The sequence below is a fragment of the Callorhinus ursinus genome, unplaced genomic scaffold (assembly GCF_003265705.2).
Source record: "Callorhinus ursinus isolate GAN/ISIS: 27379988/994484 unplaced genomic scaffold, GSC_fseal_2.0 scaffold10, whole genome shotgun sequence".
Lineage (NCBI taxonomy): Eukaryota > Metazoa > Chordata > Mammalia > Carnivora > Otariidae > Callorhinus > Callorhinus ursinus.
The window spans coordinates 77,766,353-77,782,648 of record NW_027397072.1 but is presented as its reverse complement, the minus strand read 5'-3'; the positions used below and the strand labels follow the sequence as shown (position 1 = coordinate 77,782,648).

The window sequence follows — 16,296 nt, the reverse complement described above, 5'->3', positions numbered from 1 at the left end:
TCTGGTGTGACTAATGGTTAAGTAAGTAGAAGCTGGAGAGGCAGGAAAGGAGGCTGAGGGAGGTACACCTGGGAGGAATATCCAGAAAATGTACATTCACCATTCCAATGGGATACCTTTGGTCCAAAAGTGTCAAGCTGTCAACCTTTTCAAGCAGTGGGGACTTGAACCTGGATACATGTGGACAGCACTCCAAGATGTGTCCAATGCTGGGGCACAATGGTACCCAAGTCACCTTAAAGTGCCCATATTCAAACAACACAGAGTAAATATCCTCTGAGATCTTCTGCATGCAAGGCACTGTGCTTAGCATTGCAAGATCCACTCTCAAGGAGTCAAGAGTATAAGAGAAGCACTCAGAGAATTAAAATCCAAGAAAAATATTCAGTGTCCATGAAGTAGATGACATAACCCAAAGGCTAAATACTAACCAGTAATGTTCAGTGGGCAGCTGGGGGATGGTGCCCAGGGCAGCAGTGATGGCCACAGGAATGAAAGGCTCTGGAAATTGGGAGCTTATTGACAGGTTTGTCAGTACAATAATATCAAGGGAATTTATACATATTTTCAGCCAGGAGCTAGAAAAAACAAGACATAGTTGGGGACAGAATCTGAAAGTTCCAGCAATAAAACAAGAAATATATAAGAACAAAGTTGAGAATCCCATTGAGCATGGAAATTTTGCTTAGACACAAGGAACCAGGGAAGCAGGAGTTTGAGGGCTGGTTTTAGAGACAATTTCCCAAAGGCAGAGGGATGAGTGAAGGTATCAGAGTAATAGCTCTTGCCTCCCTGGGGAGTAATACCTGGTCTGAAAAGATTTTGAAAAATGCAGTCCAAGAGGAAAGCAAGTTCATATCTGGTTGGAGAATCAGGAAAGGCCTGTTGGGGTTTTGAAGGATAAGCAGGATTTTTATCAGCGAAGTTGATTATCTAGGAAAAGAAGAATTACAAATTGAGGAATCATGAGTAAGGCATAGACATGGGAAAGTACAAAGCATGCCTGACACACTAGTCATTCGCAGTAGGGAAGGAGGGGAGAGAATGCCATCAAATAATAGAATTAAAGGTAACTATTTTCCTTCACAATTGGACTATTTGCTCTTGATTCGTAAATCCATTCTAACATTTCAACCTTTTCAAAAGTTGATGCTGCTCCATGGAAGGAACTCACCTTCCTCCTCAACCTGTTGGATTCTAACCATTATTCAGGTCTAGCTGAAATGACATAAACCATTTTTCCTTTTTTTTTTTTTTTGCTGTTTTATACCTTTATTTGACAATCAGTGATTAGTTCTCATCTACATTAACTGTCTGTAGATTTTTGAAAGTGGTGACAGGTACATAGGTAACCAGTGTGTAGAGCTTGTTTGGTGAATCTTCATCCTCATTACGTTTTCTGGACAACCGCACACGGATACGGTATGGAACACTCCTTATTCCTTTGGACCAGACAGCTTTGTTGAGCCTGGTGTCAATGCGCACATCTGGAGTTCCCATCTCCTTCATGGCAAATTTCTGGATTTCTTTGAGTGCCCAAGGGGCACGCTTCTTGAAACCCACTCCATGGATGCACTTGTGAATGTTGATGGTGTATTCTCTGGTCACTACCTCGTTGATGGTAGAACAGCCCTTCTTCTCGCCACCCTTCTTCGCGGGAGCCATTCTGCCAGGCCCTGGTTGGACCCATTTTTCCATATTTTTACATTTTTACCAGCTGTACCATTGTGATGGGGTTGTCATTGCCTGCAATATGCATGTTTAGCCATGTGTGACAGTTTCTGATGATTTGATTGTCATTTCAATTGAGTTATTTTCATTGGTAGCACCAGGCAAGATTGAATTTAAACTCGAATTCAGTTCTCTATCACCACTTAATATGACTCTTGAAAGATTATATGTGATGCAGAACTGAAACTAAAAATAATGTTGTATGCAAAAGACACCCTTGGGGTGAAACTTCTGGTTTTTAAAATACATTGTGAAGAGTTCAATTTCCCTCTTCTCTGAAAAGTCAAAAAGTAAGAAGGAAAATAAGAAACAGGAACAAAACCCTATCTTAAAAGAAATTAAGTGACACCTATAACCCTGAACCAAAATAGATGAGGAAGGGCTTCCAAATGTGGTGAAGGTCAAGTAGTTACATGGGAAGATAATGAGAGAGGATATCCACAGTTGGAAACATCAGTCAAATACAGGAAAGCCTAGTTCCTCAAAGTAAGTGACACACCCTAAGGGACAAAACCAGCAATCTCTTTTTGGAACAATGGGCACAGTGTACAGGTTTGTAGCTGGAGATTCTGTAGAGTGGTTAAATCCAAAGTCTTGACAAACAAGAAAGATGGAACTGAATGATTAAACAGGCGTTGGGGGAAAAGAAGCAAAAATGTTTACAGAAACAAAGACTAAATAAAATAGATGAAGCACACAAGAAAAGAGATAGTTGAAAACACAGTAAGATAAAGGAAGAGAGAATTGAGAAAAGGAAGCAAATCAAATTAAAGTGACAAAAGAATTTTAAATGATTTAGACATCTCTCCAGTTATGATGCAGTCGTTTGTATCAGATCAACCTTCCTTATGAGAACAATTCCCTCACAGAAGAGGGAATTAAGAAACTGGAAAATAGGTGGGTTGGAAATATCCAAATTGAAATCCTGAAACAAAAAACAAAGGATAGCATATACAGAAAACAGCATTAGAGACATCTGGGACATGGTGAAAAAGTCTGATGTATGTAGAATTCAAGTCCCAGAAATAGAGAAGAGAGAGAATGGGACAGCAGAGAATCTGGCTTATAATTTTCTAACCATGATGGTAAACATCAAGTCACAGATTGAAGAATTTTAGCAGGATAAATACAAAGTAAACCACACCTAGGCACATCATCAAAGGCTGAAGACCAAAGGGAAAGGGAAGTCCTTGAAAGCATTTCTTAGTTAGAAAAGGAATAAAACACCTTACATTCAAAGATACAATAACACTTCTAGGATGACTTTCAACAGAAATTAGGGAAGCTCAAAGAAATTCATTTTTATCTTTCAAGTACTGAAACAATATAACTGCCAATCTAGAATTCTCTCTCCAGGGGAAATAGCATTCAAAAATGAAGATGAAATAAAGTCATTTTCAAATCAAAAATAAAAAACTATAATATCCAAAAAACTTAGAGTCTGTATTTACCAGGAGACTACCTAATTGAGAACTAAGAGAAGTTTTTCCGTCTACTTTTTACAAGCCAAATGGAAATTGATCTCAGCCAGAGGTGCAGGAAGGAATGAAGAAAACCAGAAAAGTAAAAATGGGGATAAATCTAAATCAATATTGGGCACCTGGGTGGTTCAGTTGGTTAAGCAACTGCCTTCGGCTCAGGTCATGATCCTGGAGTCCCTGGATCGAGTCCCACATCGGGCTCCCCGCTCAGCAGGGAGTCTGCTTCTCCCTCTGAACCTCCTGCCTCTCATGCTCTCTATCTCTCATTCTTTCTCTCTCAAATAAATAAATAAAATCTTAAAAAAAAAATCTAAATCAATATTAAGTTGAAAAAACTTTTTTTTTCTTGAGGAGTTTAAAATATATGTTTAATTAAAATACATGACAACAATAGTACAAAAGTTAAGTAGAAGGTAATAGAATGGAAGTGTCCTAAGGTCCTTGCACTGTCTGAGAGAGTGGTTAAAATATTAATTTAAGAGAGACTCGAAAAAGTCAAAGAAGTATGTTGCAATCTCTAAGGTAAACAAATAATAAAAGATGGTATAACTAAAAATAAAAGGCAGGGCATGGAATGATATAACAAAAACACAACCAAAAAAAAAAAAAAAGGTTGTTAATCTTGGGAAGCCAAGAAAGGATAAATATAAACAAACAAAGAAAATTTAGAAAAAATAAATAGTAATTCAGTTGATTTAAACCTAAGTACATCAGTAATTACATTAAATGTAAAGGGACTAGGGCGCCTGGGTGGCTCAGTTGGCTAAGCCACTGCCTTCAGCTCAGGTCATGATCCTGGAGTCCCAGGATGGAGTCCCGCTTCGGGCTCCCTGCTCAGCGGGGAGTCTGCTTCTCCCTCTGACCCTCCCCCCTCTCATATGCTCTCTCTCTCTCTCATTCTCTCTCTCAAATAAATAAATAAAATCTTTAAAAAAATGTGAAGGGACTAAATATTTTCATTAAAAGATAAAAAGACTGCCAGGTTTGATTAAAATGAATCAAATTCTATATTGCTTAAAAGAGACATTTTAAATACAAGGACCCAGAAAGATTAAATTATAAGGATAGAAAAAATATGATACAAACAATAACCAAAAGCAAGCTGTGGTAGCTTTCTCAATATCAGAAAAGTAGAGTTTAAGGCAAGAAATATTAGTACAGTTAAAGAAGAACATTTCATAATAGTAAAAGGATCAATTTAATAGGAAAATGTGATTATTCTAAAAAACCTAGAGGCCAAAGTAGAAATCACAATGGAAATATGAAATATTTATTTAAAATTTATTTTAATATATTTAAAACTAAAATTAAATGACAATGAAAATAAACAATGTGACACTCAGCTAAAACTGTGCTTAGAGGGAAATTTATAACTTTAAATCCATATATTATGAGAGAAAAAAAGGCTGAGAGTCAATTATGTAAGCATCCATTTTGTTAAATTAAATAAACAAGGAGGCCTTTAGATGGAGGTGCCTCTAATTCCTTAGCACCCTACTAAAGCAAACCAAAACCTTAAGCCTGGAACAGCCTCAAGGTTGAGAAATAAAAGCCTACAAACAACCAATCACAAACAGCCACTAGGTTTTTCCAAACAAGGCAAATGTTTAAGCTATAGCCAATCAAAATTTCCTTGCCTGGCTTCTGACTCTGTTCTATGAAAGTCTTCCCTAATTCCTGTCAGTGAAGCACTTCTAACCACTTCAAGTGTGGCACAGTCTTATCGCAATCAATTTTTACTCAAACTCTTAAGATTTTCATATGCCCCAATGTATCTCTTAACAATTTCAAAAAATCTAGGAAAAGTTCATCAAAATAAAAGGGGCAGAAACAAGAAACTAATCAATATACTAAGAATAATTTACAATACGGGAAAAAAATTAAAAGCCTAAAATTAGTTTTTAGACTAATAAAACTAGTAATCTCCTATAAGGACTAATGAGAACAAAATAGAGAAAAAGCATAAAAACACAAACATTTACAAAGATTTTGTAGATGTTAAAAAGATGAGAATATATTTTTTTAAAAATAATGAGAATCTATTAAAAATAACTTTACAACAATAAACTTAAACATGTAGATGAAATGGGAAAATTCTTTGAAAAACACAATTTTTCAAAACACAACGGTTTCAAGAAAGAATGGAAAATATAAATACTTCTTTAACAAATATATTTATTAAATAAACTATATTTATTTAAATATTTACATATTAAAGTATATTAAATATAACTAATATTAACATATTGCTATTGATTATTGAATTGATATTAATTAATATTTAATTTATTAAATAAACTTGGATATGTAATTAAAACTCTTTTTACAAAAATTCTAAGCTCTGATGGCTTTAATGGGAAATTTCTCCAAGCACCAACACAAAAGCTTTTCCAGAGAAAAGAGAAGAAGTTAAGAGGCCAGCATAAACTAGATCACAACACAACACTTCAATTAAAAAGTTTACTATAAAAGAATCCACCAGGACAAAATATGTATCTTCTAATTATTTGAAACACGCACATACACACAAAAACACACATAAAAAGTCAGACAAAGTAGTGAAAGATTTTTATAAAGCAATCAAAACAAGAAGCATAGCCTAAAATGATGGAATTGAGACTTAAGATATTCGGTGCATTAAAAAATATAGCACCTGTGTGGCTCAGTCAGTTGAGTGTCCGACTCTTGATTTTGGCTCAGGTAATGATCTCAGGGTGGTGAGATCAAGTCCCTTGTCAGGCTCCACACTGGGCATGGAGCCTTCTCTGCCCCTCCCCATGCCCCCGCTCATGTTTGCACGTGCTCTCTCTCTCTAAATATATATATCTCTATATATATATATGTATGTATGTATAGATATATAGATTTATATATATATGTATAAATAGGCTCCCCTATTAACAGAAAAACAATATCAGATTACAAAAAAACTCATGGTTCTAATGTACAGAAATACACCCACATATAAGAGATACGCTTAGAACAAAGTGCTCAGGAAGGTTAAAAATTAGGGGAAAAAATGTGCAAGGGCCACAGGCAAAGGTAAACAAACAAACAAACAAGCAAAAACAAAAGGATAACAATCTTTATAGGAGACAAGTTGAAAATTCAGGACAAAAAGCATTTACAAGGTAGAAAAATGTACTTCATGATAGCAAAATTGTGCAAATTTTCACAAACTGTTGTGAATATCTGTGCCTCAAATAATGTAATATAGTCAACCTTTCAAACCGACTCACTTAGCACAGTCTCAGTCAACTTCCAGCACCAAAAGCTAGAAAGCATGTGGCTTGAGTTTTTTTGTTTTTGTTTTTGTTTTTTAACTAGACTCATCAGTAGAGAACTAGAACACAAAAGTGAGCAGCACGAGGTGATCAAGCCTGTACAGGGATTGGAATAAACTGGGAATCAGTAGTGGAGGCTTTGGTTCTTCAGGGACAGTATGGTGGACATCTGTACGGTCCCGGGCGCCTTACACAAGTGTGTAAGACGAGAAACAGACACACAGGGGAGAATGGCACATGGAGGTGGAGGCAGAGACTGAGGTGATGCACCTACAAGCCAAGAGCACCTACGACTGCTGGCAACCACTTTAGAAGCCGGAAGAGACAAGGAAATTTCCTTGCTAGAGGCTTCAGAGAGAGCATGAGTTCAGCCTTCTGGCCTCCAGATAATTGTGAGAGAGTAAGTCTCCATTGTTATAAGCCACTGAATTTGTGATCATTTGTTATAATAAGTCCAGGAAATGACTGTAGTGACCCTCCAGTCTCTTGTCTATGCATACATTATTCTTCTATAGTGTGTGTATTGGGGGGGGTAAAATTCGGGCATGTACACACTGTTTTTAGATCCAAAGCATCTTCCTATGTGACAAAGTAAATCCCATGGCAGCATACTTAACAGCCATGTAGTATGCCATTTTATGAATCCCACAGAATTTATTTAACCTTTTCCGCATGGCTGGACATTAGTATGCTCCTTAGTTTCCCCATAGGACATCCCTTTTTAAAGTTCATTTGGCTCTGTGTGAGAGGAAGTAGATGAATGTGTTTGGATCTCAGAAACTGGAGCCAGACTGGGTTCAAATCTCAACTCTACCTCATACTACCAGCCGCAAGTGAGTTATGTAAGCCCTTTCTGCTTGCATTTTTCCCATGTGAGATGGGAATGATGTCTACACGCTCCTCATAGGGTTGTTGTGAGGATCGCTTAGTTACATGGCAAGGCCTTAGAACAAACAGCGCTGGCAACACAGGACATGCTCACCAGTGCTCCTGCCCCTCCTCCGCCATAGTAAGGACCTCGCCTGCCTCCATGCAGAGCTTTCTATTGTGAAGATGAGTGAGAATGCCCCTTGGGGCAGAAAATGTGTTGTATATCTCCAATGCCCTTAAGTTCTCGGGAGACTTGAAAACCCAACCCCTCTCCTACTTCCTCTGAGCTGAGACTGGTGTCTGAAGGAGTGGGAATGACACTGTTCGGTGGAAACATCATCTGGGAAGGGCAGCAGGCAGGTAGCCAATATCTTCTCCAGCTCCTCCAAGAGTTGCATTCAAAGAATACAACACTCAGATTGTGCAGATTACAATTCAGCAAAAATGTATGGGGGGGGGCGGCCCACTACATGCTAGGCCCTGAGCTGGGTGCTTTCACAGTTCAGGGCCTGGCATATTTCGTCCTCACCCTAGTATCATCCTCACATAGCAAACAAATCCACCAAACTATACTAAGCTACAGAGGCTGAATGTTAGAGCCAGAGGGAGTAAACCAGTGGTTCTCAAATTTAACCCGCAGCGGAACCACCTGGAGAGTTGATTAGAGTTTCTGATCAAGTAGGTCTGGGCTGGGGTCCAAAAACGTGCATTTCTAACAAGTTCCCAGGTGATGCCGACGCTGCTGGCCCTGCAGAGCATACTTTGAGGACCACTGGAAGGAATGATTGTCCATCAGGGGGAATCTAGACTGTCCCTGCCCTGCCAGGGATGTTGTGGCTGTCTTAGAGGGCAGGTGGTTTGTGTGCCTGCATATCTGTTTATGGATCTTCTTTCTATTTCTTCCCCCTTAGTCTGTCTCAGTCATATTTACAATTCAGTGTCCCTAAGAATTTTTGTATGGGCTTATAAAAAGGAAACCAAGAATGCGTGTTCGATGGCAGATTTAAGAGAATTTTTTTAAAAGATTTTATTTATTTATTTGATAGAAAGAGAGAAAGAGAGCACAAGCAGGGGGAGTGGCAGGCAGAGGGAGAGGGAGAAGCAGACTCCTCGAAGAGCAGGGAGCCTGACGGGGCTCAATCCCAGGACCCTGAGATCATGACCTGAGCTGAAGCAGACGCTTAACTGACTGAGCCACCGAGGCGCCCCAGATTTAAGAGAATTTCAAGGGCCATTTTGGTTCTACTTGATTTTCGCTCTCTGTGCTAATTATAGAACATAATCTGCTCATAGATTCTGATGCCACTACATAATAACATATAGGATGTAATGTGAGAAGGAAGATTTCATACACACACACACACACACACACACACACACACACTACTGAGGGGAGGGCATGGAGAGAAGGGATTTATGCAGGTGAAGGCATATACACTTATAGTACAGCTGAAGAATGAATAAGACATCAGGAGTTCTTGTTAGGGTGGACATTCTAGGCAGAGGAACAGCATGTGCAAAAACATAGAGGCAGAAAGGTCCAGGCTTGTTTAGGGATTGGTGGGGAAATGTGTCCTGCCACTCATGTTGATCTGTTTGGTGAGGGAACATTAGCTCATGATCCTAACAGAGGGATACACTGCTTACATTTTCCTTTTTGTTTCCAAGGCTAAAACCAGTTGGCATAGCTCTGATGGATTAGGAGGGCAATGGGCAAACACCAAGAGTTTCCCCAGGGGGCACTGGTTTTGGGCTCCTTTAGACCAGCACTGTCCAGGAGAACTTTCTGTCATGATGGAAATGCTCTATAGCTGTGTTGTCCCATGTGGTAGTTGCTAGCCATATGTAGCTTATTAAGCACTTGAAATGAGACTAGTGGGACTGAGTTTTGCTTTTAATTAATTTAATTTTAGTTAACTTAAATTCAATTTTAAATTTCATAGACACACCTGGCCACATGTGATGGCAGCTCCAGGGGCAGGCCTTCAGGAGTCCTCAATGCTCCTGTTCCACCTACAGCTATGGCAACTCCCGGAGGCAAAGTTCTGATTTAGGTGCTTGTAGAAACAAATGATGAAGTGATCCCTGTCCTCAAGAAGCCTACTGTCCAGAGAGAGAGACAGAATTAAACAGGCAACTGGAATTCCACAAGGTGAATAGAGCAGCAGAGGGAGACCAGGATTCTGAGGGGGACACATGGAGAACCCTATAATTCTGTCTGTTGCTCAGAGATGGTCTCTCAGAAGGGTGGAGGCTGGGCTGAGACTGGAGGATGAGCTGGACTTAGTAATGGGGGTTGGGGAAGGGCCAAGTGGAGGAGGCGACGCCCTGTGGTTGTCACGGCAACATGGAGTCAAATCACAGCCTGCCCCTGTGCTGCAATTTAACTAAGCCACCATACTGTGGCAGGGAATTGCCATTCATTTCATTTATTTTTATACTTTATTTCATCCCAAAAAGAATTAAGGAAGATTGTAAGAACAAGTACACGACACAACAGGATAAAAATAGAAAGCCCTCAGGCTGAAGGGAAAGTCAGGACAACTAGGAAGGTGAGCCCAGAGGCCTGCTGGGTTGTCTCCACCCGCGGTGAGCCATCAGGTGCGTTAGCTACACCTGCGGTGAGCCATCAGGTGTGTTAGCTACACCCGCGGTGAGCCATCAGGTGTGTTAGCTACATGGAGGAGCCCCTGCCTGCTGTGACATCTGGGCTCTGAGGCACTTGGTATCCTAACAGCAGAGTACTGGGCGGGCTTCCCCAGGTAGCACCCGACCAAACAAATGCCAAAGATGGAGGCGATTTTGAGGAAGGCAGTACCACGGAGTCCTCCCAGCTCCATAAGTGCAGGAAACCTTGGACCTAACACCTATTACGGATTGAATTATTTCCCCCCCCAAAAAAGTTATGTTGAAGTCCTCACCTCCCGTACCTCAGAATGCGACCTTATTTGGAAATAGGGTCTTTGCAGATGTAATCAAGTTAACATGTGGTCAGTAAGGTGGCCCCAATCCAATATGACTGGTGTCCTTATAAAAAGGGGAAATTTGGACCCAGAGACAAACACAGAGGAAAGGGGATCATGTGAAGACAGAAGATTGAAGCAATGCACCTACAAGTCAAGGAACTAGATTGCCCACAAACCACCAGAAGCTTAGCAAGAGACAAGGAAGGATCCCTCCCCTACAGGTTCCAGAGGGAGCACGGTTCTGCCAACACCTTGATTTTGGACTTCCAGCTTCAAGAACTGTGAGACAATACATTTCTGTTGTTCTAAGCCACCCAGTTTGTGGTGCTTTGTTATGGCAGCCCTAGGATATGAGTACACACCCTGACTCAAAACATGCTACCTGACAGGCTGTCGGAGTCAGAGCTAGCTTGGAGGTGTGTGAGACGAGCAACCTGTGTAGTCAAGGTGTAAGGTTCTCAGGGAAACTGTGAATCAAGAGTGCCTGGGTGGGAGGTTGAGTGCTCCAGTGACAATGATTGTCTGCAATTCTAGAAACGTGTACCATTAATTTAATGATTACTGTGCCACAGGAATGAAAGCCGACCACATACACACGCACACACACACGCACGCACACACACACACACACAGTTCATACAGAATCTTAGAAAGACTTCCCACTCCTGATCAATGCATTACTTCTTCCTGTTTTTAGTCTTTCTTTTTTCTTTTTTAATTCCTAATGTCTTTTATTAACCATTTTTCTTTTTTTTAAGATCTATTTAGAGAGAGTGAGAATGAGAGAGAGAGAGTACATGAGAGCGGGGAGGGTTAGAGGGAGAAGCAGGCCCCTCGCCGAGCAGGGAGCCCGATGTGGGACTCGATCCTGGGACTCCAGGATCATGACCATTTTTCTACATAATCTACACCATTTTAAAATACAAATAGCCAAATATAACTAATGCACATTTCATCCCCTGTCAGCATTACAGTGTTACTTGTCACACCTGACAAAGAATTTAGACATGCCCCCTAAGTGACTAAAGTCACTGAAAATGAAAAATGATACAAAGGAATAATAAAAAATCTTTAAAAGTGGGGATAAGGTCAAATAGTTTGCCTTAATGAATAGCAAAGCTTCAACATTCACTGTGTAATTTTTCATTTCTAAAATCTGATTTGATAGCAGCATCCCAGTATAAGTTGGACTTTGATTTTTTGAGTGCTTTCTGTGCCTCAATTTCCTTATCTGTAACATATCAATGATGATAATGACACTACCTCCTGAGTTGTTGAGGGTTTCACAGTAAACTTGAAGCCATGCCTAGCAGACGGTTAGTGCTCCAGGCTGTCAGATTTAAAGGTCTTCCAGGCCCAGACCTTGCCCTCAGGGAGCTTACAGTCAACTTTGGGATACCAGCGTGTGAGGCAATACTGGATTTTCCTCTCCTCCCCAGCACCTCCCACTACCCCCTTCCTTGACCTGGGAGAAAGTCTTTTCTAGAAGGTTAAAAAAGACAGAAGCTGTGATAGCAAGTAAGTGTTAAAAATGGGCTAGCATCTTTCATGCTTTTCCTTAGCTTATTCTGACTATAGTGTGAAGGGTCTATCAGTGGAAATCCATAGAGCAGTAGGGGGAAGGCAGAGACCCACAGGCTAAAAGAAAGGCCAGATGTAGTGTGGCAGCCAGGAAGGAGAGGAGCACGAGAGGTGAGAAATGTTTTGGGGGCTACAGTTCCAAGTACCTGGTGACTGCTACAGGCAGGAACAGGATAAATGAATCTAAAGTGAGTCCCTATGAGCATTGCAATTGTAATGTCATCTGCTGAGGCAGAGAATCTAGGAGGAAGAGCAGATTTGAGGAGAAGGGTGATGAATTCAGTTTTATCATCATTGCATAGGGCTGCCTGTGACACAGTCCGTACTGGATGCTGAGTTATACGTGAACCTCAGAGGCTACCTGGTCCAACTAACATGGGCATCTCCTCTACAGCATTCCTAACAGGTGACCACACTGGTGAATTGACATTCACCAATGATAATGCTCCAACTAGCTCCCAGGATAGCCCACCCCAGTCTGAACAGCTCAAATGTTAAAATGTTCTTCCTTACTCTAAGACTATGAAATTCCACTAACTGGAAGTTCCAAATTAAGAAATAGGTCAAAACATAAACAAGATTTGTACACAAAGATGTATACTTGCAAATGTTTTTACTAGTGGTGACTGAAACAGCTTAAATGCCGAAAATTTGAAGTTTGTGGAATACACCTATTGAAAAATTTTAATCTATTTTTTAACCTTACCCAATAGAGCTACACACACACACACACACACACACACACACACACACACACACGAATGAATATAGAAATGGGGAAATCTGAATAAACTCTGCAGATTATACCAATGTCAATTTCCTGGCTTCTGGCTTCAATAATACTAGTTATGCAAGACGTTACCACTGGGTGAGACATGTAGGTTCATGTAACTCTACCACAATCAAGATACAGAATTGCTCCATCACCACAAAGATCACCCTCATGCTACCCTTTTATGATAACAAGCACCTTCATCTCCTTATTTCTTTCTTAACCCCTGGCAACCACAAATCTGTTCTCTATCACTATTATTTTGTCAATTCAAGAATAATTGTATTAATGGAATCATATAATGTGTAGCCTTTTGAGGTTGGCTTTTTTCACTCAGCGTGTTGCCCTTGAGGACCATTCAGGTTTGTTACATTTATCAATAATTCATTCCTTCTAATAGCTGAGTAGTAGTATTCTGTAGTATGGATATACCACAGTTTGTTTAACCAGTTGAAGGACATCTGGGTTGATTCTAGTGTTATTACAAATAAAGCTGCTATGCACAGGTTTTTGTGTAAATATAAGTTTATTTCACTAGACTACATATTCAGAAGTGTAATTGCTGGGTATATAGTAGTTGCATGTTTCATTTTATAAAAAAATTGCCAAATTGCTTTCCAGAATGATTGTACCATTTTAGATTCCTACCAGCAACGTATGAATATCCATTCATCTGGGAATCCTTAGCAGAATTTGATGTTGTCACTGTTTTTCATCTTAGCCATTCTGATAGGTAGGTGGTGGTGTCCCATTGTGGTTTTAATTTCCATTTCTGTAGTGGCTAATGACATGGTTAGTTGCCACTGTGTGTCTTTTCTGGTGAAATGTCTCTTCATTCTTTTGTCCATATTCTAGTTGGGTTTTTGTTTGTTTGTTTGCTTTGGTTGATTTTGTTTTGTTTTTCCTGGTGAGTTTTGAGAGGTTTTTTTAATATATTCTAGATGCAAAGCTTTTGTTAGATATGTGATTGGCAAATATTTCTCCCAGATTTTAATCCTCTTCTTATACTTATCCTGTTGAAGAGCAAAATGTTTAATTGTGATGAGGCCTAATGTATTCATTTTTCCTTTTATGGATCATATTTTTGGTGCTAAGCCTAAAAACTCTTCATCAGGATCAAGAGCCCAAAGATTTTCTCTTGTGTTTTATTCTATAAATTTTGTAGCTTTAAGTCTGTGATCCATTTGGAGTTAATTTTTTAAAAGGTTTTATTTATTTATTTGACAGAGAGAGAGAGCACAGAGCCCAATGTGGGGCTTGATCCCAGGGGCCTGGGATCGTGACCTGACCCGAAGGCAGATTCTTAACTGACTGAGCCACCCAGGCACCCCTGGAGTTAATGTTTTTATAAGGTACAAGTTTTAAATTAAGATTTATTTTTTGGCCCATGGTTGTCCAATTGCTCCAATACCATTTGTAGAAAAGATACTGAATTTCTCCACTAAATTTCTTTTACAATTTTATCAAAAAATCATTTGGGCATGTTTGTGTAGATCTCTTTCTGGATTGTCTATTTTATTCCATTAATCTATGTGTGTATCTTTCCATCAGTACCACATTGCCTTGAATAATATAGCTTTATAGTATGTTAAACTAACTGGTATTGAAGTTAAAACTTGAAGGAAAAAAATATAGGTATATAGTAAGCCCTAATATCAGGTAGAGAGATTTCTTCCACTTTATTCTTCTTTTTCAAAAATTGATTTATCTATTCTAATTCCTTTACATTTTCATACAAATTTAATCAGTTTGTCTTAGAAAAAACCCTGCTGTGATTTTGATAGGAATTATCTTAAATCTAAATCATTTGGGGAGAAGTGACATCTTTACTATGTTGAGGATGACAATCTATGAATAAGGTATATCTCTCCACTTACTTGTTTTTTTGACCAGCATTTTGTAATTTTCAGCATGCAGATTCTGTACATGCTTATTTGATTTATACCTAATTATTTAATCTTCTTTGGAATGATTATAAATGGCAAATTTTAAAAAAATTGGATTCCAACTGTTTTTGTTGGCATACAGAACTGTGACTGAATTTTGCGTGTATTGATGTTGCATTCTGTGATCTTGCTAAAATTACTTATTAGTTCCAGAAATTATTTTATGGATCCCTTTGGATTTTCTAAATAGATAATCATATCACCTGTAAATAGGGGCAGTTTTATTTCTTTTTTTACAATCTGTGCATATTTTAATTATTTTTTCTTTACTTATTGCACTGGCTAGAACTACCAGTGTTCTGTTGAATAAAAGTGGTTAGAGCAGACATCTTTGCCTTTTTCCTAGTTAGTGAGGAAACATTCAGGCTTTCATCATTAAGTATGATGTTAGCGGTAGGTTTCTTGTAGATGCTCCTTATCAAGTTTAGGAATTTCCTGTCTTTTCCTAGTCTGCTGAGAGTTTTTAGCAAAAATGGCTTTTGGAACAACCAGTGGAAAAAAAAACAGTCTCTTCAAAAAATGGTGTTGGGAAAATTGGACATCTATATGGAGAAGAATGAAACTGGACCACTTTCTTATACTATCCATAAAAATAAACTGCAAATGGAGGAGAGACCTAAATGTGAGACAGGAATCCATCAAAATCCTAGAGGAGAACACAGGCAGCAACCTCACTGACCTCAGCTGCAGCAACTTCTTGTTAGACATGTCTCCAGAAGCAAGGGAAACGAAAGCAAAAATGAACTATTGAGACTTCATCAGGATAAAAAGCTCTTGCACTACAAAGGAAACAATGAATAAAACTAAAAGGCAACCTATGGAATGGGAGAAGATATTCACAAATGACATCAGATAAAGGACTAGCATCCAAAATCTATTAAGAACTTATCAAACTCAACACCCAAAAACCAAAATATCCAGTCAAGAAATGTGCAGAAGACATGAGCAGATATTTTTCCAAAGAAGCCATACAAATGGCTAACAGACACATGAAAAATGCTCAACATTGCTTGGCATCAGGGAAATCCTAATCAAAACCTCAATGAGATACCACCTCACGCCAGTCAGAATGGCTAAAATTAACAAGTCAGGAAACGACAGATATTGGTGGGGATGCGGAGAAAGGGGAACCATCCTAAACTGTTGGTGGGAATGCAAGCTGGTGCAGCCACTCTGGAAAACAGTATGGAGTTTCTTTAAAAAGTTGAAAAAAAAAAAGTTGAAAATAGAGCTACCATATGATCCAGCAATTGCACTACTGGGTATTTATCACAAAGATGCAAACGTAGGGATCCGAAGGGGTACGTACACCCCGATGTTTATAGCAGCAATGTCCACAATAGCCAAACTGTGGAAAGAGCCAAGATGTCCACTGACAGATGAATGGATAAAGAAGATGTGGTATATATATACAATGGAATATTATGCAGCCATCAAAAGGAATGAAATCTTGCCATTTGCAATGACGTGGATAGAACTGGAGAGTGTTATGCTGAGTGAAATAAGTCAAGCAGAGAAAGACATGTATCATATGACCTCACTGATATGAGGAATTCTTAATCTCAGGAAACAAACTGAGGGATGCTGGAGTGGTGGGGGGTTGGGAGGGATGAGGTGGCTGGGTGATGGACATTGGGGAGGGTATGTGCTATGGTGAGCGCTGTG

General features: G+C 39.3%; 1 protein-coding gene across 1 annotated transcript; it reads right to left on the bottom strand.

The window, feature by feature from the left end:
• Positions 1–1,290: 1,290 nt before the first annotated feature.
• On the bottom strand, positions 1,291–8,767 carry LOC112821496 (large ribosomal subunit protein eL31-like). Its single transcript, XM_073896883.1, has 2 exons — positions 8,754–8,767; positions 1,291–1,666 (listed from the first exon to the last, which is right to left on the bottom strand). The coding sequence occupies exons 1-2, from the start codon at positions 8,765–8,767 to the stop codon at positions 1,291–1,293; spliced, it is 390 nt and encodes a 129-aa protein (XP_073752984.1).
• Between the last annotated feature and the right edge of the window lie 7,529 nt (positions 8,768–16,296).